Source organism: Cryptotermes secundus, unplaced genomic scaffold (assembly GCF_002891405.2).
Source record: "Cryptotermes secundus unplaced genomic scaffold, Csec_1.0 scaffold358, whole genome shotgun sequence".
Classification (NCBI taxonomy): Eukaryota; Metazoa; Arthropoda; class Insecta; order Blattodea; family Kalotermitidae; genus Cryptotermes; species Cryptotermes secundus.
In genome coordinates this window covers 47,432-74,471 of record NW_019721523.1, presented here as the reverse complement: position 1 = coordinate 74,471, position 27,040 = coordinate 47,432, and the positions used below count along the sequence as shown (strand labels likewise).

The window sequence follows — 27,040 nt, the reverse complement described above, 5'->3', positions numbered from 1 at the left end:
TAGATACCCTATATTGGCATTTTATTCCATTATTCTTATTAAAAAAATAATTTTTAGCAGACTTGGACACACACCATTTAATGCTTAGAGTCACTTAGTTTTGTTATTCAGAAAATGTTTTTCCCAGCAAATTAATTCATTAACATACTTTCTTATTTGTATATAGCAGATGCTATTTAATTTGACCAAAAATATACAACTTAAAACTTATTATTCTTCCTCCTGAATAAGCAGGTACAATATCTTAGAACACAGACATTTTCAAGTTTTCATTAAATATGAAATATTAAAAAACTTATGACACAATATACAAAACTTGAGATTTTAATTTTATTGTAATTATATAAACATGTGTTTATAGGAATTATCAAAATACACGTATCTAGGCATACGCGCCACATGGCGTAATTTCTGTAAAAGGTCTTATATAGGTCTGTTGAATCTATTTCCAACTTAATACTGGCACAGTACACGTGAATGAAAGCCAAAAGGAAATCTTCTAATTGAGAGCACTGTGAAAATGAAACAGAACTATGAATATAAGGAGCACAAAAATCTTGATAAAATTTGTTGAAACCATGTTTTATATGTTCTTCATGTATCAGACCACAAAGTTATCCATTGATTGCTTCTTTCTTATTATTATTATATTATGTTGCCTTAAGTTCTTCCATCATCTTTGAGGCTTAGTCTGACACTCCATAATGTACGGAAATCAACACTCATAAAAGGAGAGTTTGATAATTTCACATAGTGTGAAGAGTGGTAAAACCAACAAATTCTCAATATTTACTAATTTAAACATTTCTCAAACACTGAGAGACAAATGACTCAACACTTCTTTCTCAGAAATAAGGAGAGAAAACTGTAAAGAATCTATTTCCATTTAATATCATCATAGTCAAAGCACATAGATTTGCAATATTTCTGTGTTTTAGGGAATATATTTGGTTTCCATTAATTTTTTTCATATACGTATACATGTGTGTGAGCATGTGCATGTGGATCCTCTTTTTCTCTCTTTCACATGCTTACACTAACCCCAGAAATACCAAAACACATATCAGTGTTATGCAAAGCCAGCATATGGTGATTTATTAAACTGAAGGTAGTGGAATGGCACACATGTTAAACTATTTCTAGAATCTTATATGGAATATGAACACAGAAAAAAATTAGAGATGTATTTTTAAATACACAAGTAGTATCTTCTGGAACATAATGTCATGTAATCCATTGTAAGTCAGCTGCTGTTTCAGAGGAACATGTTACCTCCATTTCCATGGCTGAAAAGTAAACCAAGAAAGAGGCTCTGTTTGTTTCCTGCTGGTTTCTTGTTTGACTTACACTTCAACCCTGAAGATGGTGACAACATGTTCCTCTGAAACATCGGCGGACTTTCAACAGAATACACAGCGTCATATCCCAGAAGACAGAAATCTTCTTCGCCGCCTCTGCGAGAATCTCAATTCCTACACGATTTTAAGGTTTTTGTACAGAGTGGGGGGCCACCACATTGATATTTTTTGCCTGTTATATTGAATAAATACAACTAAAACTGGAACATCTGTTTTGAAAAATCTTGTATATAGTAAATCTGAGAACTATAAGAATTCTTGAAAGATAGCTGCTGAAATTAAATTTATGTCTTTCATGAGCAGGTTACCTTCTATCCATCAGCATGCACCAGTAGTTTAAATTTAAAACTAATAAACTTCACTGGCAGGCAGGTATAGGAACTTATAACCCTGTTGCACAATTGTCAATGGAACTCACAGGATGAGATCTATAATAAAAAAACACTCACAGTCATGCACTATCGAACAGTACTGGAGTATGTCAGTAGTTCAGGCTGTGTATGAGGTATTTCCACTGCACCAGTCTCAATTGGCTCATACAATTCTTCAGAATCTGTATTTTTTATGGGTGTAGATTTTAGATGGTTTGCAACAGTAGATTTGTTTCCATTGCCAAGTGATGCTTCCATTTTCTTGATAATATGTTGGATACGACCTCCACTGCCTCCAGAACCTTCCCAACGAAAGGCTGACAATTTTATTGCTTCAGGGGCTTGTTCAGTAACACCAATATCATCATAAATATCTTCACCATCTTCCTCATCTTCTTCACCTACTTTGTTTATTGCCTTGGACTTTTCAGGCTCTTCCAATTGCAACTGTTCTGCACCATCACCAACCATATTATAGTATGTGCTATCAGAACTGACAACACCAACGTCATCATACATTACTTCTTGGTCTAATGGATCCTCTTGAGGAACAGGAGGGACTGTTCGTCTAGGTGGCACTGGTGGCTCCTCTTCTATTTGTTTCACTTCAGACTCAGATGATGGTTCAGTTTTTAATCCTCTTTGGTATACATCTGAAATATCGTGATAAATTTCATCGTCAGATTGAAGAGGTTCATAATTCTGTTGCCCATCATCAGACTTTATTGTTGAGCCAACATCATCATATGTTTCACTATCAGAGTCTGGAAGCGAAGGCAACTGCCGTCTACCAACTATAGCTTTGTCAGGCACACGAACTGGTACTGTAGGAGTTGGCTGGCTGCTTGCTAGACCAATGGCAGCTACCCATTGACACATATCTTTGGCAGTTCGTGCAATAAACTGGAACAAAAATGTTGTAATTCAAATATATTATCACACACATATTACAAAGCACTCAACGTTCCTCCCTAGGCCTTGCATAACTTCTATATTGCTTCGAAGTTAATTTTATTTTTTACGCTGTGACATGATGCCTGAAACCCAGAATATTTCATTGCTAGACAACGGCTAGGTAAACACATTTTTGCAGCAACAAATATGCATGCAATAATAGAACAGTTCAGTAAACAAAACAATAGTGATATTGTTGGAAATGGTGTTTTCTGTGCAGTCCGTGCAAAATGGTTATAAAGAAAAATTCGGTTGAGAAGAGTTAGTCGAGTTCTGGAGTTCCAAGTGAGCAGTGAGTTGTTGTTGTTGAGAATTGAGTTGAATTCTGGGGTTGGCAGTTCTAGCAGAGAATTGACGGAGTCTCCAAAGTTGGCTGTTGGCAGAATAATGGAAAGAAAGGAATTAGGCTGTGCAAAGAAGTCTTCATGTGTGATTTGCACTGACAGGTAGATTGTAATGAATCCATTACCAGGCTGCCAATGTGTAACTAGTGAAGACTGAGGACACTAGTGGGTGTAACAGCGAACTGTAAAGCGTAGAAACAGCGATACGGCTGCCTATAGTTCCATGTGGGGTATATAAGGTGTCAATAAATCCAATCATCCAATCCAAAACCCGGCTATAAGTCATGCCCACAACTCCTACACGTGACAACACATTATGTATGACTGCAACCATTTGAACTGAAAGCCCTCTAACATTATATTAGGCAGAGAAAACAGTTTAACCACAAAGTCTGATTACTATTTACATGTAATAGTTGCCAGTTCTGTCAGGCAAGAACCTGGTATGAGGAGCTTTGCATGCTTCTATCCAGTTATCACATCATTCTGCTTCAGACCTTCTTCCCAGCCAGTTCAGTTTTAGCAATTGTCACAGTTAAGTACTGTACATTCAGAATGTTCCAGGTTCAAATCTCGGCCAGAACCCTGCTAGCCTGACAAAGGATTTTCATGGTGTATTGTTAAAAAATAAAAATGAAAATAATGGTTTGGGTGACTGTTCATCCAACTAAATTATTAGTCGTTTTGTTATTTATCGATTAATATATTTATTGAAAATGAATGTAATATCATCAGTCTATTATCAAATACTGGGATAGTACCTCTCAGATTAGACCCTGACCACGACTTTCCTCAGCATTTCCCATTCATTATTCACTAAGCATCAGTATATGTATATCTTATATGTAGAGTGGTTGCATTACAAGTAGTTCATTGTAGACACAAAAACGGTTATGGTTTAGTAATATTAGTTCTGTTAATTTCATATATCATGATACTTTTCAATGAAGCTGCACCAGGGCTGTGTTTGGAGATGGACTTCATGGGTTCAAAATCTTATTTGTGACAACGACCTTCATCTTTCCACAGGAATATTACAATGTCCTCCATTTCTTACTTATACCACAATATGGTGTGGTGTTGGAAGAAGTTTCAAATACCGCAGAGAAAACTACTGCCTTCTTCTTTGATACAAACAGAGAAGAAGATGAATAGTTAGAGCATATAAATAAAGAGGAATGCCCTACAACAAGCTCAAAATCGTTATAAAATCATTATTGATAAAGGTAAAGAATATGGAAATACTCAAACCAGGAAAAGAGAGCTCTTTAAATTTCAAAATTCTGTACTTGACAATTTTTCCATTTAATATGAGATAATTATTCATGTCATTAATTTCAGAGCATTGTGAAATGTAGATAAAAACAACGACACATTTATTGCTTAATTTCCAAACTTCTTTGTTTTTAAAGAGAAGTACATTAATCAGTTTATGATATTAACTTTCTAATATTGTGTTAAAGTTGATTATAATTAAAATGTTAAATCACAGTTTGAGATGTGCATTTTATAGAATTTCTGAAACACACATCTACCTAATTTTCCATATACCTCCTCAATTTGTCTCTTCTCTAATGAACTTACATTGTGGCATACCTGGAAATTATATTTAAAAGTGATCTGGTTTATATTACGCCTATTTCTTGTAGAAAAGTAACATTCATTCTTTCTTCTCTACATTATATTCCTCTTCTCCCTTTATCATTCATGGAAATTATTTCACAGGAAGTGGGGATACATGCCTTCCTCAAACACAACCAAGAAATTCATGAATCTTGAGTTATTCAAATTGCCCGCTGCAGATCTTTTAAGAACATCATTTTGTTCTTGCAAAGTTGATTTTTAGACTTCAGTTTTCCATGTTATTTATTTTTTAAATGTTTTGTTTACAATTTTTTTCTTTGTGTATCTAAAAACTACATGGAATTAAATTGTAATGTATGTCACACATCTGACTCATGATGTGACTACATTACGATATGATCTGGCTGAAAATCAGACTCAATATCAGGGCCAAAGAGGTGAAGTACAAAATTTGCAGTTGATACAGAGAGAATGTGCAGTGAGTAAACCCATGCTCTTCCATTTAATCAATTTGGATTGATGGCAGGCTATTCACTATTACACATGTTACAGTACAGTTTCAAAATATTATACCTGTTTGCAGATTTTCACATGTGACATTTAAAATAATATTTTGGTGTCATATGTTGTTATTATGTTTAAAAAGTTAAAATGTCTGCTACTTCTAGTTTTTAGAATATCAGATAATGGACAAAGTTGAATAAAAACAGTAATCCTGAATATTATACATCATCATCAGAGCCCTTTAGAATCTACTTGCAAGAATCAAACTTGCATTAGTAATTAGTATACATTACACAATGAGATCTGAACAAGGACAGACGAAACTAGGTCCAGCGCAGCCATGCACTTTGGGCATAGTTACTGTCATAAAATTAAGACTGTTAAAATTGTTTACTTTCTCTCTTTCCATTGGTATTCACTACATTTAAAGGGACTGTACTTATCTCTCATGGAAAAAGAGAGAGGAAGAACAATTATAAGGTGTTATTAAATTTTATAAAAAGAAATATATGGGACAATAAACGTTACAACAACAAGTAAGCAAAGAGAAAAAACTGAAATTTTATAAAGTTGTTGAAGTCCTACAGTCTTATATTATACAAGGTTCACTGAGATAGAAAAATGTTAATAAAATTCAAGCAGTAGAGAAAATGTTAAGATGTGCAACATTAGGTAACACACAGCACAAATTTTAAGTGAGGGTGTACAGAATTAACAATACATTTATTTGGAAAAATGTATGTATATATCTCTATAGAGGAAAGCAATAGGCTCACAGAATTTGTCCTTCAGTATAAACAGAAAGTATATAAACATACAGGAAGACAATTCAAATAGTGGTATCAGAATATACTTGATCCTAAGGCATATATGGCAAATTAGATGAAAATAGAAGATTATACTTGCATCTGTTTCTGAAACTTCACTCCACTCCACCTTATGCACATAGCATGGTGCTCAATTACAGTGACAAGTTTAACCCCACCTTATGTACATATGCTGCTTACCTGATAAGTTTTCTTCCCTGGACATATAATCTCAAATGCTGAATCTTTCCTTTTAGGGTCCTTTTGACTGTTGGCAGTTAGAGGACGGGCTTCAAACCCCCGTATGTCAAAAGAACTGCTTGGTTTAACATCACGTTCAGAGTTGTATATGAGCACAACGTGGCCATAGATTCCTGCCCAACACCGTCGCCACTGATCTAAGAAGATAAACTTTTCTTTGCGCCACAGTGGTCCACACTTATTAGACATTGTCTGGAGTTCACTATATGGAAGTGATAAGTTGACATAGTCCTCAGAATGGCCTGAACATGAAGTAGAAGATGATTGGCTGTCAATTGGAATTCTTATGGGAATTTGTGGTGGTCCCAGTTCTGGAAATTCTTCATATTCTTCCTCCACTTTATTAGTATTCACTTCGGCATCTACATACTCTTCACGAGCACCTGTACACAGAATACGTGTCTGTTATGACATCTCTAGTTTAGTGCATCAGAACCAGAAATACAAGTTGTTTATGTTCTAAAAATCCTGTAGCCTGTTGATATGTCTTCGATTATAGCAATCTAAGAAATAAAAGTCGTCTTTTCATTCACGAAGTTTAGAAAGTGGATGTAAACAGAGAACACAGTTCACAATGAGGTGACGTTTTTCATAAAGAATTTAGGCTACAAATTTCTAAATGTCTTTTATCACACACAAACACACACACCTAATCCAAGATAATGCAGCAATGACACTAAAACACTTAAGTTAGATGACTGTAGGGAAATTTTATTGCTTTACTAGGTGGTTCAGCGTAGTTCTCGTGCTAAACAAGCAACGGAAGGAAATTTCTTTGGCTGGAAGCCTAAAAATGCCAGTGTTTTACCTCAACTCCTCATGGAATATTCTTGATTCCAGTGCAGTTGCGACCGTGTTCTTTTGTATTATTATTGCCGTTATTATTATTATTTTCTGTATTTTGGTGTAACCTGTTCGATGGCCTAATGAGGCTGGGGCAAGTGGGGCATTTTTGGGTTTCTACTTGTTACGACTGTCCATATATGTGATTACTTGGGCAATCGCTACTTTTGGTTGTGGTGCCTCGCCCTAAAGGGTTTTATGCCGTGCTTTATTTATTTCTGTATATTGTGTGTGAGTTTCATTGTTATGTTGGCTATTAAATACTGTTATTGGTTGTTTTGAAAGCCTGCATATATATTATCTCCTCCGTAAATGCTTGGATACCCCATGAACACCCTGGGGAGCTTGTGAACGCAACAACAGAGCCAGAGACGAGGGCTGCTCCTCCCGACTTCTATCTTCTGATGTGCTAGTAGAGGGAGAAAGAAAAGAATAAATAAGAGAGAGAAAAGAGAGAGAAGNGGGGGGAAGCGGTTAAAACAATGGATCCTATCAGCTGAATGGTACAAATAAAAACGATAGTTATTACGAAATTTCCTTCCTCCTGATACTTCACCTTAATTCTACGTGTTCTCTTCAGCATTTTATTCCTAAAATCTGCGTTCTTTGTTAAGCTTTCAGAACTACCCCTTGTCGCTTGTACATGACTGCTTATTCAACATTTTCGCAGCTCCAGTTCACATCAGCAGGCCTTCTCCTCCATCCAATTAATCCTACAGCTACGTCCCTAACGGATCTACATTCTGAAAACTTTACCTTTGGGTCCATTCATGTCGAGGTAAGGTGGTGGAGTGTTTGGAGAGACGGTGACGTCAGCGCCGGACAGCCGAATGTGGGGCTCCAAGCGCTGCAGCAACCCAGCCCTCTGCATTTCTGCTTTGGACGACAGAGACTCGTCGACTAGGGTTTCTGCAAGAAACCGTCCCATATCTGTGGAACATACATATCAAGTTTCGTAAAGCTTGGTTTAGACATTCGAAAGTTTGGAGGGGGAAGACATACAGACAGTGAGGAAGGTGATCTCATAAGCCTATTTTTATTTTTTCAAAATAAGGATAATAGGCTAAAAATAGAACGTTTGAGGAATTCCATTCCGGACTATATATTTTCTAAATCCTTTTCTTATGAATTTGAACACTTTGGTGGTATAGATGTTCATATGTTGCAGCTACGTAGGTCTACCTAGAGCCAGGATAGCTCAGTCGGTATGGCGACGGGCTACGAGCTGAACGACCTTAGTTCCATTCCCGATATGAGCAAGAAATTTTTCTCTATTCCACGGCGTCCAAACCGGCTTTGGGACCCAACCAGCCTCCCTTCTCCAGTGGCTGGGGCGTGAAACTGACTACTCATCTGCATCTATTGCCGAGGTCAGGAATGGTGCCGGCTCCAGAGCCGGTCTGGACGACGTGGGGAAGAGAAAATTCATTACTTTACCGGGACTAGAACTCCCGCCCCCTGGATCTTCCAGTCCCTAGCCAGTCACTATACCGACTACGCTAATGCACTTATACTTAATGAACATTTTCCAAATGCCTCGAAGTTGAAAGGATACACACACACAGAGATATCACCGTACTAATTTCTTTCTTTGCGAAGGGAAAGCAAACTATGAATGCTCTTCACGGATTACACTACCATAGCACTCCAAGTGTTCACTTCGAGCAACAGTTACACGGTAGAACAGGGATGGAAAATGGATCCATTCGTATTCTGAAGTCACCACAGACCCAAGAGCCTCATGATTCAAATTGTTCAATTCAAAAGTGTTAATATCTCGTGACTATCAACTATATGCACTCACTGAACATAAACTAGTCACGGCGTCACTAATATTTAATTCGGATAAAACGTCAAGTTAAGATATATGCCTTCTTTAAACTCAGCGACGGACTGGATAGCAGAGGGGTCGGAATTCGAGTACAAGTAGGGTCAAGAATTTTCTATTCTTCACGTCGTCCAGACCGGTCCTGGGGCCCACCCAGCCTCTTTTCCAACGGATACCAGGGGATCATTCTCCAGGGGTAAAGCGGCCGGGCGTGAAGCTGACCACTCACCTCAAACTAATGCCGAGGTCAAGGAAATGTGGATCGATACATCCACTCCCCCATACGCCTTCATGGCGTAGTGCTTACTTAGTTAAGCACAGAGAAAACTTTACCTTTTTATATAATTAAGGCGTCGTAATGTGTAATGAAATCAAGGAGGATCTGATGAACGGGACACGTAGCACGCATTGAAAATATATACAATATTCTTCTGTATCATTCTCATTTCTCTGGGCGTACAAAAGTCAGAACGTGAAATTGAGCAGTCACTTCCATCTGGCGGCGAGTGTGGAAAGCGTGACGTTTCACTTCGATTTTTATGGCGCAATTTTTAGGCAGGAGGGTAACTTTACCCTGTGTAGGTGCCGTGACCTTATATTCCATGTCAGAAGCTTTTATTCTCGGCCGCTTAAATTTGAAACCTTTTCTCCTGTGTCCCAGACTTCATGAACTTGCTGACTGCGTTGCAAAGCAAAACTAACAACCAACCAAGGATTCGAGCAATATTGTAGATACTTCTCATGAAAATGTTTATCTGTTCTGTGTAATGGACTTTCTATGCAAAGTGAAGTGTTACGCACGTATCCACTAGGCCTGTATAAGTACTACACCGTGGATATCAGCATCTCATTCGAATTAAGCTAAGTTCTTTTTGAGTAGATGGCAGTCGCTCGTTTGAACAGGAAATCTGACTCCTTTTAAGGAGGCTCATTGACGGGACCGCTCAGCCTCGTGAGGATAATTGAGGAGCTATTTCAAGGAAATAGCGGCTCCGGTCTAGAAAACTGAAATTAACGGCTGTGGGGATTCGTTGCGCTGACCACGTGACACCCTCTATCAGCTAAAGTTTGCACTAACGTCTCCAACCAGCGGCAGTGGCTCGGTCGGTATAGTTCGCTTGCGGACTAAACCACGGAGGTTTTTTTTTCCGTTGACTGGACCGTATCTTCAGCCTCGTGATACGAACAGAGGAGTACATCAAGACACAACAAATTCTGAAGCAGTGTTTTCAATTTTAACTTGAAAGTTCGCCACAATTTTCAGTAGGCCAACGTATCTCCAACCGCCAGCACGTATGCACCAAAGATGTCGTCATCGTTACATGCGGTAATGAAACTTGTCTCAGAATAGAACATGGAATATGTAGGATTTGAGGTTCTCACAAGGGGGTTTATGAACACTTCTGTCTTCTGGGTTACAACTTCATGACTTCCAATGGACTACACGTCGTTATATCCCAGAAGAATCAGTCCTCCACCCAAGTTCGAAGAATAATTCTCGAACCCAAGATAGTGCAATCGGTATAACAACTGGCTAATGGGCTTCTCGACTGAGGGCTCGGAGTTCGAATCCTGTGAGGGCAAGATTTTTCTCCTATCCACGTCGTCCAGGGCGGTTCTGGGGCTACCCAGTCTCCTATTCAATGCGTACAGGGGTCTCCTTCCCGGGGGATGAGTAAAGCGGTGGGGCGTGAAAGTGACCATTCACTTCCAACTAGTGTAAGGGTCAAGAATACGCGGATCCATATATCCACTCCGCCATACGTCTTAATGGCGTGGTATTTAATTAGTTGAGCACAGGGACAGCTTTACCTTTACCTTCACTCACGGAGCTGAGCCCTTCTTGAGGAGAAGACAAATCTTCAGTTACTGAAGAATTTCCCAGCATTTTATGGAACCCGACGGTTTATTGTCCTGTTCACAAGAGCCCTCCACTGGTCCCTGTCCTGAGCCAGGTCGATCCAATCCATACCATCCCATCCTATCTCTCTAAGATCCATTTTATTATAATCCACCCACCTACGTCTTGGTCTTCCTAGTAGTATCTTTCCTTCTGGCTTTTCCATCAATATCCTATATGCATTCATTTTCTTACCATTCGTTCTACATACCCAGCCCATCTCATCCTCCTTGACTTGATAATTCTAATTGTACTTGTAGAAGAGTACAAGTTATGAAGCTCCTCATTATGTAGTTTTCTCCAATCTCCCGTCACTTCATCTCTCTTCGGTCCACATATTCTCCTCAGCACCCTGTTCTCAAACAACCTCAGTCAGTGTTCCTCCCTTAATGTCAGAGACCAAGTTTCACACCCATACAGAACCACAGGCAAAAATATAGTTTTGTATATTCTAATTTTTTGTTTTCTTTTACAGCAGATGAGAAGATAATAGGTTCTGGACTGAATGGTAGCAAGCATTACCTTAATCTTTACCTTTACCATATATGGATTAATTCTCTGATCCCGAGAATACACGGTAAACGAAATTTGTTTAGCATGGAAACGAAAAACAAGAGTTAGCAGAAAAATGTGCTTCAATATTTATTGTTTCCCGTTCATACAATTTTATGTTACTCTGCTTCATGGGACTGGTCTAAGGAACATTTCTGTCACAAAAGAAGAGAATCGATCGCAACATTCGATAAAACATGTGCAAAATATATTTATGGGTTGGTCGAAAAAAAATCAGGCCAGCGTTTGAACTCTCGACCAGAATTATTCTTAGTTTTTCGTTATTTTCCTCTGTCCCTCCAAGTAATTGCCAGGAAGGTACGTGAAGTAGGCCACGGTAGCTTCCATTCACAATAATTCCAGTTAAATATCACATTAATCCTGACTCTATGGGCTTCTAATAGAGCAATTCCTCCCCCACCACGAGCAGCAGCGTAACGTAAGTTTTAAGCAGACCTGCCAGCCTGTTTTCGTTTTCATCCAGGTTTGCCTACGGTAATGTTTGGATTTGTGTGTCTGCAGTCTTCAATCTATGCACACGGAGAAACAGCCGAAAGCTTCCCCAAAAAGAGATCCACTCCTGCTGGGGTAAGGGTTGCAATGAAATTTAGAACCAGTCTCCTAACTTCCAGATTACTGCTGCAATGCTATTTTTAGACAGTTTTGTACTCGGAGCGATCAGCAGTGTCAGTGCTGAGTTAAGAAATAACGTTTCAGAGATGTTTTCCGTCTCCATCATCAGGGTCGATATACTGGTAGTTTTATACTCGCACTTCTTGTCTAATGAGTTTTTTTATTTCTCATATATGCAATATAAGGTAAAAGGTAAAGCTCTCCCTGTAACAAGTTGTGATGGCACATAGGGTTGTGAGACATCGAGGCTTCTATATTTTCTCTAGACAATCGGCTCACAGATGGCGGTGACGTAGTCAGCCTCAAGCGCCGGCCGCCCTTTACCCCCCAGGAAGATTCCTGGTACTCATTTTTGTTAGAAGCTGAGCCGACCCGAGGGCCGTAGTGCGGCTGGAAGGATTAGGTTAATTGAAAAAGAAAATCCACCTGATCGTGACTCGAACCAGCGACCTTCCGGCTTGTGGCATAGTGACTCAACCAACTACACCACCGCGTGCCCCCCCCCCCCAACCATATATGCAATATACAAGAGAAAATGTGATCGTGAAAAATACATCTCCAGATTTTGATAAATTTACACGTTTTCAGCCCCTTGATTATGAAAAACAGTGGCCTTTTCCATGCCATCTGTGTATCTGTATGTATGTATGGAAGGATGCCGGATGCGCACCTAACTAGCACCCGAAAGGTTGGACGGATTTCATTTTCATCCTAGATCGGTGTTCGGTGGATCTGAACATTCCAGCTCTAAAAATAGAGACCCTTCAAATATGCCCAAAACATAATATGGCAGTTATCTTGAAAACGATTTGAACGATTTTGATTAAACTTAAGCAATTAATGGAGATCACATCCGTAAACAAAACTGCATGTGTTTTATCTTCAGGAAAGTTACGGTACGCGCACTAGAGGCCAAAACATGGAATGTCAATTTTCTTTTAATCAGGTTTACTGCTCACGAAGACTTAATTGTTTCGTACTCAGTAACCAGTAACGGTCTACCGGGCACCAATCGATTTCGTCCCCAAAGTAAAGCATTCGAGGTCAATTGTATATGAGAAAGTATATGTGAAATGTCTTTCACCGATTTCCTTTGTAGTACACAAACAGATTATTCAAGCTTTGATATGTGTTGGCAGCAGCCGCAGTTTCCCCTTATACCACTATACCACAAGATCTGGGCCTTGCGAAGCGTGGTCCTGTCACTCACGGTGTTTTTTTCAAGAAAGTGGCGAGTGGCTGCTGTATATGCAGGTTAGACTGTCGATAAAATAAGAGGAATTAAGCTGAATTTGATTCAAAGTGGGCTGTCGACTATAAACGTGTGGAGGCACACATATGCACGATAATATACGCAGAAACAGCACAGACAGGGAGCAAGGTTTGGGTATGGGCCTTATAGTGATACAAAGTCCACAATTATTGGCACATTGGAATGCATGTTTTGCTGCAGCGACAAGCACGGACTTGGCAACCGAGATTCGATTCCATGCTAGAGACGGGATTACTGCCTTCATCAGTATATTCAAGTGGATTCAGGGCCCTATTCGGTCTCCTATCCAGTGGGTACCGGAAGCTCTTTCGCCCAAGGTTAAGCGATTGAAGCGTCAAGCTGACCAAACAACTCCGAAATTTAGAATGCTAGAATTCATGGATGTTTACCATCACGACTCCTATACATCTCCATAGCCTCGTGTTTACATAAGGGGCTACTTCATACTTGTTGAACAGACCAGCTTCACTGGGTTTTGCCTCAGAGTTCTTTCTACAGAAGTCAAATGAAATGTTTTAGCAAAAACAAATGATTTTTCTGTGAAATATCAGTAAGAAACTCCGTGGTTTTTTTAGTCCGCAAGCGAACTATACCGACCGAGCGACCGCCGTTTGTCGGCGAAGTTAGTGCAAACTTTAGCAGATAGAGAACGTCGCGTGGTCAATGCAATGGATCCCCACGGCCTTTAACCTCGTTTTTCTAGACTGCAGCCGCTATTTTTCCATTCAAGTAGCTCCTCAATTATCCTCACGAGGCTGAGTGAAACCCGTTCCAGGCCCACTACTTCTCAGAAAATGTGGTAGCGCCGGAAAGAGAACCCGGAACCTCTGGTTCTGTAACCAGGAACTCTGACCACTAGACCACAGAGGCGGTCAATATCATCAAGAAATCGAAGCCTAATTAATGACGACGAACATAAGAGAGGGAGAGATTATAAAAAACGAAATAAGATGTAAGGTTATAGCCTATTCTTGTAGGAAGGGCCGAATTGCGAAGGAGAATATTTGACTTAAAAACGTAATTGAGAACTTTGGGAATTACGCGAGGAGTTTCGTAATCTGTACTCTTCGCCAAATAATGTTAGTATTGTGTGAAGTGCATATAAAAATGTTAGTCCAATTACCTACAGAGAAGAGACCACTTGGGAGACTTAGGTGTTGATGGGGAAATAATATTAAAATGGATCGTAAGGAAATCAAATATAAAGGCGCGGAACGGATGCAATTGTGTCAGGATACCGTCCAGAGCAGGGTTCTACTGAAAACGGTTATGGACCTTCGACTAAAAGCAAGTAAAAGTAAAGGTATCTCTGTAACAGACCATGGAAGCGGCCTCCGTAGTCTAGCGGTAACGTTCCCACTTCATGACTCAAGGTACGCGGGTTCAGACTCGGCGGAGGTCGTGGAATTTTTAAGGGCGGAAAATTTCAGGGAACAAGTCCNAATAATAATAATAATAATAATAATAATAACAACAACAACAACAACAGACCATGGAGGCCCATAGGTTTGTGAGACGTTGAGGGTCCCACATTATCTAGACAATCGGCTCAGAGATGGCGGTGAGTTTGTCAGCCTTACGCGCCGGCCTCCCTTTACCCCACAAGAACATTCCTGGTACTCATTTCTGTTAGAGGCTGAGTCGACCCCAGGGCCATAGTGCGGCTGGAAGGATTAGGTAAACTGAAAAAATTCACTTCATCGCGACTTGAACCCGCGACCTTCAGGCTTGTAGCATAGCGCCTCAACCAACTACGCTACCGCGTGCCCCCGCAGGACCCTCGAGTTCATGCAGTAAATGTCTTTATAGACTCAGCGAATTAATAAACTGTGTTGGAGAAGTGACATATTTTTGTCGAAGATAAAGGAAGTTGTAATTAACGGGAGATTAGTTGGATCTAAAAGACGAGAATTTTGTGCCCGTTTTCTGGATAGGACAGACTGTTCGTGTATGGCTTTATCCATACGTTATGAAGCCGTCGCGTGTGAGTTGGGCTTAGAACCCACGCGTTTCTGTACTGACGCCAAACCGGCATGCCAATTGCAGCTTGTTGGAACATCCGCAAGAATTTCGGACAGTCGCTTAAACCTAATCTTAAAAGTCAGCAAGCTTTCTACATAAGTAGTTAACAGCATATACGGAATATTAATAAACTTGAATATTCGTGGTTAAAATGTTTCTTAAAACTAGTTTCCTTGTACAATCAGAAAGCAAAAAATTGGTGCACATATTTTCTCGTATAGAAGTCGTACTCTTACTTCCCTGAAGATGACACCTATGCAGATTTATTCAGGGAGATTGTCTCCCTAAATTATTGAGATGTAATAAAAATTGTTGGAGTCGTTTTGGGAAAAATCGCAAATCTGAATTTTGCGGCCCGTTTCAACAGCACCTATTTGTGTACCAGTATTGTCCACATTCACCAGGCAACGACCTATGACGGATGTTCTTTTAACGCTGAATATGAATAAAATCCGTCCAATAGCATGAGTGTTATAATTAGAATGATCAAGTCAAGAAGGATGAGGTGGGCAGGGCATGTAGCACGAACGGGGGAGACGAGGAAGGCGTATAGGAGATTGGTGGGAAAGCCAGAAGGAAAGAGACCACTGGGAAGACCAAGGTGTAGGTGGGTGGACAATATTAAAATGGATCTTAGAGAGATAGAATGGGATGGGATGGATTGGATTGATCTGGCTCAGGATAGAGACCATTGGAGAGTTTTTTTGAACGCGGTAATGAACGTTCGGGTTCCATGAAACAGTGGAAGGTTCTTGAGTAGCTGCACAACTGTCTGCTTCTCGAGAAGAGCTCAAGCTCCATGAGTAAGTAAGTAAGTAAGTAAGTAAGCATGAGTGTGAAACTTATTTAGCTTATGGTTTTATGGCGATGAGTAATAAAAACACTGAAGCTAGATATGTGAACTGTTGTGAGAAAACAGATCCGGAAATATCTGTAAGAAGCGTTCTTATATATTAACAATTATAAACATTGTAACCGCGCTAAGCTTTTAACTCACATGTCTTAGTTTGTGAGACTCTGTACACAAACTAATTATTAACTTTGTAAGTTTTGAGGTTTTCACGGCGATGACTATGAAGAAAGTCGTCTTCTGGGTTTAGGCGCCGTGTATTCTTCGTTTTGGCCGACGTTTCGGGAGGAACGTATCGCCTCCATCTTCAGAGCAGTTGAATGGCTTGGAATGCAGAGACTGCCAAAATGAAGAATACACGGCGCCTAAACCCAGAAGACGACTTTCTTCATAATTATTAACTTAATAACATAATTATTAAAATGTAATTCATGTAAAGTGAAGCTCTTGAAAATAGGCAACACAAAACCTTCTCGGAATTAATTGTTTTAAGTTTTACAACATGACCATTCATCTTCATATACAGATGTATACCATTTTTGTTTCCCTTTTTATGGTCAATTTATAGACAACATAAAAAAATGTGTTTCCAAGGTGCTAACGGAACGTTAACACCAATTTAAAATAGAAAAACTAAAATAAGGATATGACATAGGTCGAATTGACTATTTTGAATGTCTATTCATCATTTTAGGACTAATTAGTTATTCTGAATATCTGCACGCCATTTTACAGAATAAGTTCGCCTTAGGTGAATGAATAACCGGACTTCCCAGTTCCTAGAAACGAAAAAAAAAAATATTTCCGAGTGCTTTCATCATTCGGGTCAGCCTTGTTATTTCAGGGCTTAACTAAAACTTGTGTGTGTCTCCTTAGAATTCATCAAACTGTCAAATTCATTACGTAATTAATGAGGAAAATTATATTATATCGAGGTCCTTTCTTGTATAGGTCTTATACACATACACATACATGTTTAACGTAAAAATAGTTCTGGCCTACATCCATGCATGCAGCTTAGTGACACGGAATCGTACCGCTCGCTACAAGGAGATAAATTTGCAGTCATACTCTTGACAGTAGTAAATGTCTGTAGTCATTTGCGCGTTCTAACTGAATCTGTCTTCGCTGAAAGAATGCACATTTTTATTAGTCTAATATCAGAGTCAGCCGGCCACGGTAGCCGAAAGGTCTAAGGCATGTACTGTCTTCGCTCGCTTCGAAACCGGGATCGTGGGTTCGAATCCCACTCAGGGCATGGATGTTTGTGTTTTTCTGTGTTTGTGTACAGGTAGAGGCCTTGCGACGAGCTGATCACCCGCCCAAGGAGTCCAACCGAATGTGTAAGATATAGAAAAACCGAAGTGAACGGAGAAGTTCATGGAGGTAGGCCTAGGCCCACTGTGGCTGTAGTGCCAAGGAAAAAAAGGTTAGAGTAAAAATATATATATAAATATAAATAAAATAAATAAATAAATTTGTCTGTGATTCAAGATTTTTCGGATCCTCTGTTTCAAAAGCTGTACTGGGGACGTCTCCCCGTTTGAGTATTTCTGGGTAAAAAAGTAAGGTAAGTAAAGGTATCTCTGCAACAGGCCGTGGAGGCCCATAGGGTTCTGAGATGTTGAGGTCCCCACATTTTCTAGACAATCGGCTCATAGATGGCGGCAAGGTTGTCAGCCCTACGCGTCGGCCGCCCTTTATCCCAAGAATATTCCAAGAATATCCCTGATACTCCTTTCTGTTAGAGGCTGAGTCGACTCCAGGGCAATAGTACAGCTGGAAAGATTAAGTAAATTGAAAAAATCCAATGATCTCATCGGGACTTTAACCCGCAAACTTCCGGCTTGTAGCACAGTGCCTCAACCAACTACGCTACCGCGTGCGAGTACCCCTGGGTTACAGGCAGAAACCGTGTTTGTATTCTGTACACAGGATGTGACTTCCAAATACGAGAACTGAGCTGTGTCTCACGTCGCATGCCGGAACGTATTGTCCTCGATAATGTGAGCCTCTCCTTCCTTTTGCTATGACACTATCGTACTGCTGTGCACTCGGCGTGATGACAGATCACATGCAGCGGAAGTAAGCTACTCCCCTATCCCCTGATAAGAAACCTTTCCTTTCGTGATAAATTCATATATAACAATGTCCCTAACATCACACTACACGGCGATGCCTCCGTACTTCATACTCAAAAGGACCTGCTGCAAAAAAAAAAAAAAACTCATAATAGGTCACGACTGACAAGATTATAATTTCCAGGGGCAGGATTATAAAGAGAAAATAATTTGGCGTAAGAGAGGGAATTAAATGGAATACGGATAAAATTTAATATTGAGGAACTTCATTTGTATGTCTATTCTTCGACAAAAATTATTAGATCCTGTAATACATTAGGTTCTCACGGCTGTGGTTACGACGAGAACTATCTTCTGGTATGTGACGCCGTGTAGTATACTAGGAGTTTACCGATGAAGGTACTGCCACCATCTTCTGAGTGTCTTTGCTGTTTGAATTTTGGCTTACTCTTCGACCCCTAAATACGGAGGTAATGTGTTCCGCCGAAACGTCGGAAAACGTATACCAGACTACATACTGTCACATCCAAGAAAAGATTACTTTTCATTATTACGGTTTTCAGGGGACGAGACACGTAGCACGCATGTAAGAGTTGAGAAACCTGAAGGGAAAACAGTTTTTGGCAGACGAACACTTACATGGTAAACGTAAAGCTGTCCCTGTGCTTAACTAATTAAGCCCTACACCATGAAGGCGTGTATAGATCCACATTTTCTGAATGATCAGCTTCACGCCCCTGCCGCTTTACCCCTGGGGAAAAGCCCCCGGTACCCATTGGATAGGAAGTTGGGTGGACCCCAGAGCCGGTCTGGACGACGTGGAGATGCGAAAATTCTTGACCCTACTGGGACTCGAACTCCGACTTTCTTGTCGTCCAGCCCGTAGCTAGTAGCTATACCGACTACGCTATCGCGGCTCACAATATTTATATGACAGGAGAATATTAAAACGAGTTCTACAGAAATATGGCGGAAGGATATGATTTGTAATCACCTAGTTCCGGTTATGTTCATTTAACGTGCTCTTGTGGACACGATAATGAACCTTCTGGCTCGGTAAAAGGCGTAGAATTTCTTTCGTAGTTAGCTTCTCAGAAAGGACTCTGCTCCACGATGTACATGGATTATAAGTTTATTTATTTGTTTATTTTCATTGTTAATTTAACGACACTATCAGTAGCTTGCAGACTATTCAGCGTCAAATATTACGATGACTGCTGAACTGGAAACGATATCTCCAGGTCCCCCCTAACAATCGCCTGGAGGGCCTGCATAATACAACAAAAAAACAAACAACAACAAACTCCATGGCTTTAGTCGGTAAACGGACTATACCAACCGAGGGACCGCCGCTTGTCGGCGAAGTAAGTGCCAACTTCTGCGGATAGAGGGTGTCGCGTGGTCAGCGCAACGAATTCCCACGGCCGTTAATTTCGGTTTTCTAGACCGGAGCCGCTTTTTCCTAGAAATAGCTCCTCAATTAACCTCGCGAGGCTGAGTGGACCCCGTTCCAGATCCACTACTTCTCAGAAAATTTGGTAGCACGGGGAATCGAACCCGGAAATCTGGATCTGTAGCAAGGAACTCTGATCAATAGACCACAGAGGCGGTCAGATTTCCGTTTTATAGGCGTTAATTACAGAAGAGCTGTACAGATTTCCAGTGAGATTTTATTTTCTGAAGAGGCATTTAATATGAATACAGGAAGTCGTTCACAGTAAAAAAAAATTCATAGTTTTCATAGTTAAATAAAATTAAAAACAAAGCAATGGTGGTGAATGTTTCTTTCAATTCTTGATCGAAACTAATTCCATAATAACAGAACACGAACATGCAATATCGCTAATTCCCAAGCCAAAATTTAAACCCGTTTCCGATCCATTTAAAATTTTGAAAATTTCAAGACCCAAATTTTATATTATATATTTACATTGTTTTCACTTCTGAACTGCATGTCCAGCCTAACGTAATTCATGTGTTATTCTAATACTACTTTAGCTGTACAAAACAATCCCTCTATTATCTTCCACTCCCCACTCAATTACTCTCCTTTTGGATCCAAATATTTTCTTTTGCAATTTGTGTTCAAATTCATTTAAATTACGTTTCCCTTCTGGGAAATTTTGACCGAGAGAATAAATTTACCTTCTGGTAAATTGTAGGGGATTTGGAATGGGGTGTTTGAAGGAACATCATAAATTACAAGTTTTAAGAAATATTTAAACTGAAGAAGGACAACATGAGCAAAAAAAAATAAAATAGTATCTAACGGGAAATTTTATGACTTAAAGGCCTGCAGGTCACACAAGGTAAAGATTTGATCTTTTAACAACGGTGCTTACGAAGAGTTCTAACATCTGGTGATACAAAGTCGTACAGCTTCTTGCTTCGCCCTGGTTTCTTGCTTGACTTATACTTCGGCCCTAAAGAAGAAGGCGACATATTCCTCCGTAGCTTCGGTTGGTTTTCACCAGACTACATGGCATCAAATGCCAAAAGACAGAATTCTTCATATCACTTAATAATACTGGAAAGAGAGTGAAATAGAGCAACCTACGATGGGCTATACATTCCACCCCACACCTTATTTAATTCTATGTACGATAAAAATGTGAGGAAACTTAAGAAAATAATAATCAGAACACCCACCTCCACGGCACAGAGTCGATGTTTCGAAGCTGGTCAATAAATTTCCTACTTTTACGAAACTCTGAGAGTTCATTACCGTACTCACAAACTGAGATACATATTCAGCCAGTTTAATCAGCCGACATCTCCACATTTCTACGAGATTCTTCTTCGCCTTGTCCACCCCTCTAAATCTAGGTCTTACAAGTGGTAACTTCCCCTGTGGTATATCCGACTCAGTTTTGTCACTAACTGACATTTTAAACACATTATAAACCAAAAATTCAGGAGATGAAATACATGACTGTGTACTCACAGGAAATACATGCCTCTGTACTCACAGGAAATACATGCCTCTGTACTCACAGGAAATACATGCCTCTGTACTCACAGGAAATACATGCCTCTGTACTCACAGGAAATACATGCCTGACGCAAACACAGATACAATTAGAACTTCATTTCGCGGAATAATTTTGTCTCCCCGCCAACCTTCTGACACATACGAGCATATAAAGTAGCATGAGATACGTTGAGAAAGTGCTCTGCTCTATAATTTTGAATATTCGCTTAAGAAGGATAAGCGAAAATAAACTTCCGTCGAAAACCTCCTGTATAAAAGACAGACACTGCCCACAAAAGACAACCATGTGAATGTCTGTCAAGGCCGCAACTTAGAACTCGTGTGTAAATCCATTTCATTTGTCCGAGAAGTTCTTCTTTAATTAGACATTATTGAATGACATAACTTTCGACTCAAATGAGAGTATGAGACATCCGCCTGCATTACAGGGCCAATTGAATCCATTACGACGTGCAGTACAGTCACTTTTAAAACAACAAAGCACCCACCATCCTATTCGTAGAAGCAGTGCGAAAGGAAGTTGGCTCAAATATAGGCTTTCCTGTGTACTGCGTTCATCAAGTTTATATTATTTAATAGGATTAATATGTTTTGGCGTTTCCTTGAACAAGACTTGGACTAGAATACGACGGACATTTTTCATATAATTCACGCTGATAATATCTACTCAACATTTAAGAGGTTCACAGGTCTAGGCCTGATTGTACTCGTGTCTCTCTCTACAATAGCTACTATGTTCTCCATTCTGATATTTTAATTCGCAGTATTTCATACATTTTACAGAGTGGCGGGTTAAAGAACTACAAAATCATATAACTGCATGCAATTATGTTGGAATTTCTCCGTTTCCTGAAGTGTCATGTATGTGTGTATGTATTCACGTTTTGAAGGCTGGCTTTGCTCCCATGGTTAGCTATAAAATAGTATTCAAATAGTATAGAGCTCTATCCCGACCGATGTTACTAATATCAGATATGAAGTTAACTATATCTATGAAAAGAATGCTTCTTCAAAAATTGATATTCTCTCAGATTAACATACTACCCGTCTTTTATGGAATCCGAAAGTTCAGTACCATGTTCACAAGAGTCCACCACTGGATTCGATCCTGAGCTAGTTTAATCCAGTCCACACAGTCAGACCCAACGTTTAAAATCCTTTTTAATATTAAAATTCCGGCTATTCCTAGTTTTTCAAATGGTCTCTTCTCTTCACATACTCAGACTAAAATGTCAGTCCTATATCCGTTCCCATCTTCCCGATCTCTGGTACATTTCCTTCTCATCTCATCCTATCGTATTACTACATAGATCTAGGGCAAGTCATAACGGCCAACAAAATTATAGTGCAATGAAACAACCAGTTATACAATCTTTGAGTGAAATGATATTTTGTCCATTTTCTGAAAAGAAGACAAAAATTGCGCAATGTTTCAAAAGTTAGATCGACTCCAGTTTCCAGGTAACTACTGCTATGACAATGACACAAAGACCTACTTGTATGGTTGGCAGTATCGAGGGAGTATACCGAACCAATTAAATGAGGTCTAACTGCTAATTATGAGATACTGACTTCTCATCGGTAAATTCTATGTCCGATCACTGTTTTTCCAATTAAATTGTACGTTTCCGTATCCATCAGTATCTGAAAACCAGTCACTTAAAGAAGTAATAATACCGTTATACATCTGGAAATGTCGGATATATTAAGCTCCTCAAACAATGGATAACAACTAAAACAATATAGATGCATTTATGGTAGAAACATTGTCACATACTCAGCCTAAGAACTGCAGCGTGTCTTTCGATCGCATTTAATTTTAGAAAGACAGCAAACCTTGACGTGTCTTTCAGTCGCGTTCAGTTTTACTAGTCCAGAATGTCAGGTTCTGTTCAGTCCTTACTGAGGTAGTACAAGTAAGACATTTCTCATATATCCCCGTCAACTCATAGTCCATTAAAACTAACAACCGTTTCTATTTGTCCTTGAATAATATATGTAACTTATTAAAATAAAAACTTTTGTATTAGATATGGTTCCTCCGATCATTAAAATACTAATTACATTATTGTAAAATTAAATAGTTTATTTCTATGGCTTTTTAATGATAACTTTGCCTTATGTTAATTGAATTAATATTATTATATTCAAATGATATAAACTGCCTTGTTTTTGTATTCTTTCTCTCTTTTGATATGGTAAGTTAGCACGTAAATAAGAACTGGAGTGAATTATCAACGGAACACATAACCTGAAATATTACACTATAAATATATGAATCACTTACCAAGTAATAATTCTTTTAATGCACCAGAAGTTGAAGCCATATTTATTCCTGCTAATCCTTAACGCATTATGAAGTTCCGCAGTCTACAACTCGCTCCTTTACCGAGGCCATACTTGACATCCACTGAACCTCCCGCGGCGTCCGTTCACAACACGGATCACAATATTTCCACTGCCAGATCGCAGAGCCACCTATGTGTATAAAGTGCAATGAACATCAGCGGTACATTTGAATGATACTGAGGGCCAGCACAAAGAGACGAAGACATATCTTTGCTTACACTCCACTTTTATAATTTTGAAATCAACAAATTTTCATAAAACTCTGTATGAAGATCACGTCACCAAGAATAGCAATATAACGGCCAAATTTTGAGGTGGAAGCAATACAGGGATTCTGAATCGTGTTACAAATGTCAGTAATCGCATGAATGCAACATTGCAACACAAATGTTAAAATTGATTCATGCATTTATGATAGCATATTACGAATATAATATGGAGTTTAAAGATCTATCAAATGAAATCCTCTTGCCTGCAATAATGCAAGAATTTATCTTCCACTATTTAAAAATGGGGGAGAATTATTCCAGCAGATAAAAATCTTTGAAATAATTTGCTAGGATCATGTTTTTTAGGTCAGATATTGACATGTTTTAATTTCTGATTCTTTTACATTTACTTATATCTTTTTCTCTTCGTCATGTGGCACTTTGGCTTTAAGAATGTTATATTCTTTTCTGTACGAGAAAAGCAGAAATTTTTGGACTGCTATCCATGCTACGATCTCTTAAGCATCCCTTTATTATAAAATCAGTTTTTTCAGCCAGACATACCAGCAAACAGCAAAAGTGTTGAAGTCAAGCATTTGTTGGTGCACTCTGTTCCAAACTTAACAATAAAACGTGACAGTACCAACAAACCTGCTTCTAGAAAAAAAGGCCTACTTAATGAAATGAAATAGTCAATATCAAGGAATTTCCTTTTCATATGTGCCGTACTGCTTAGCTAATATACGTACATTACAATGTAAACCACAGGTTATAAATACTCTTAGATAAATAAAACCTTACAAACTACTAGCGCCTTTTAACATGCATCCTGAGTCCCGATATGAGCAAGATTTTTCTCTTTCCCATGCCATCCAGTTCTGGGGCCCAACCAGCTTCTTATTCAGTGGATACTGCGGTCTCTTTCCAGGGAGGGGGGGGAGTTAAGCCGGAAAGGGCGTGATGCTGATCCACTCACGTCCTACTAGTACCAAGGTCAATAATACATGAATCTACTCCCCCTTGTGCCTTCATGGTGCAGCGCCTAATTCATTAAGCACAGGGACAACTTTACCTTCCCTAAATGCAACACACATTACAAATTAAATCGCATTAAGTAAATCCAACCTAACCTGTCACCAAAATTAGATTTGTTAGTGGGTGGATAGGGAAGAAAGAATAAAAACTCCAAACACAAGAAAAAATAGGTTTTTACTTCACTAGTACATTTACTGGTATTTGTCAGTAAATGGTCCAACTATGTTAAAACATCATACAAACAAAATCATGTGTAACTGGCCATTCACTATATCATAAAGATACGTAATAGAGTCTGCACACAGAAATCTGAGCATGTGACTTTTCATGATCAGCACTTACTTACTGTTCTCAGGAGTGACAGAAGTTGTTATGCTGTGCACAGGAACAGTTCATTCCGTCTTTTTATTACGATCTGTCTCCACCTGCTCAGATTTGTGCACATACTCTACAATAAAACACAATCAGTTGCCAACCTAAAATTCTTTTCTTTAAAGAATTACAATATAAAATATAAAGAAAACAAGTGAGGTCCCAGTCTTAATGAAATCTGTTATGATAACAAGAAAATTGCATAATTTTCTGGAATGCTCTCAGGGGCAGGTTTTATAATTTACAGTGTAAATATCTAAAAAACTATACATACAGCAAAGGCCCCTTATTTTGGAATTTCATGGAACCAGGCATTTTTTCCACTTGAGAAAGCTTTCACACACACATATGCCAAGAAAAAAAACATATTGCACAGTACTTCATATTATGTAGGTATTTATGACCAAAGCCACACCAAACATTCACACTATACATGACACTCCACTGTATACTGAAAACCACTCATTTTCAGTTCATCTTCCTTTTCTCATCTTTATAGTCCCCCATGTTCCATCAGAAAACAGCATACATATATGCAATTTTGTGAATACAGCTCAATTCTTTCCTGTTGAGTGTTAAGGATGATCATTCTCAGATAAATTTCAGTGCTAAAATGTCATTGAATCACATAAACAGGTACAATACATATTAAACCAATTTTCAAGTAAATTATTTTTTCATTCCTGTTTCCACATTAAACAGCCTCCACTTATTACAAGTACTTTATATTGCTTTCCACTCAATGTTCTTGGGAATGCAGGTATATTCAACAAAATACAAGTTTCCATTAAATCCAGGTTGTTTATTAAGACAAGTTTTACCAGACAACAGAACACTAAGGGTCAAAGAACAGTGACAAACTCAGAAAACTGTGTGTTCTACAATCAATAAGACTGTGAAGTCTTATGATTTTATTAGATACTTACCTTAAAACTCAAACTCAAATCCAATGCAGCATAAATGTGGCCAGTTTCCAATAAAAATTACACATTAAACTTAACAATACCCTACAAAATAATTTCCAAATTTTCAATGGGGGGTGGCAAAAGTATTAATTTACAACGTAGTTGGAAATTAACCAGAATTTTCCCATGGCATGCAGCTTATTTAATTTTGAAACTGGCTGCTGTGACAATCACCACAGTCTCTGAAGAGTGTAGTTTCAATCCTTCCCCACTCCCTATTGCCTGCTGTTAATACAAAAGTTCACCCCTTGAAGATTTCATTTAATGGCATCCTGTCTGCCCTTGCAGCCACATTTAAATGGCTGCAAGCCCTCATTATTGTAATGTTATCTTATTTTTATATCTTCTTTGCTATATAATGATAAACAAAATCCATTAATTGGTCAAAGAATGACCACTTAAAAGCTATCACTATTGACAAAGATATGAGTACTATTACAACACAGTCTCTTCAAAATGTCTGGGACATGGTACAAACATCTGGAATGAGGGATAACCAGGTGCCTCAGACAATGTTAATCAACAATGGGTTACTGTTAAGTATCTACACAGCATATATCAGTAAGTTAAGAAACAACAATGGACACATTTTTTTATATTTAACTGTGTAAAAGGCGTGGAAAAAGCTCAAAGATTCTTCTGGAAACTTTCACAATGGCCCCAAAATAACTTTTATGTAACAATTTTTACCTAAAAAAAGGTAAAGTTGTCCCTGTTCTTAACTAATTAAGCACTATGCCATAAAGGCATATGGGGGAGTGGAATTTTGACCTAAACAAGCATAAAAACGTACACAGTATTTCCGGTTTTGTAAATATAAACTTTAACGATAAAAATATTTAAATTAACCTCAAGTTTAAACTATGCATCTAACATTAATTAACAGATGTATAGGAGCTGAACTAATATGAGTATATGAAATATGTGAATTTGTAAATGTGTGAAACCGAAGTA

At 38.8% G+C, this 27,040-nt stretch overlaps 2 protein-coding genes across 3 annotated transcripts in view; both read right to left on the bottom strand.

The window, feature by feature from the left end:
- Positions 1 to 6: 6 nt before the first annotated feature.
- Positions 7 to 23,566, bottom strand: LOC111875477 (src kinase-associated phosphoprotein 2). 2 transcript variants are annotated; one of them, XM_023871762.2, is made up of 4 exons: positions 23,444 to 23,566; positions 7,782 to 7,955; positions 6,123 to 6,565; positions 7 to 2,632 (listed from the first exon to the last, which is right to left on the bottom strand). In XM_023871762.2, exons 1-4 carry the CDS (start codon positions 23,481 to 23,483, stop codon positions 1,817 to 1,819), a joined length of 1,473 nt encoding a protein of 490 aa, XP_023727530.1. In that variant the 5' UTR covers positions 23,484 to 23,566; the 3' UTR covers positions 7 to 1,816. The 2 variants fall into 2 exon arrangements, with proteins under 2 accessions (XP_023727530.1, XP_033611723.1); XM_033755832.1 differs by lacking the exon at positions 23,444 to 23,566 and adding an exon at positions 20,814 to 20,898.
- Positions 23,552 to 27,040, bottom strand: part of LOC111875475 — a 28,226-nt gene continuing 24,737 nt past the window's right edge. The window contains exon 8 of the mRNA XM_033755829.1: positions 23,552 to 23,634. The gene's annotated coding sequence lies outside the window, so the exon portion shown is untranslated. The remainder of the gene's footprint in view (positions 23,635 to 27,040) is intronic.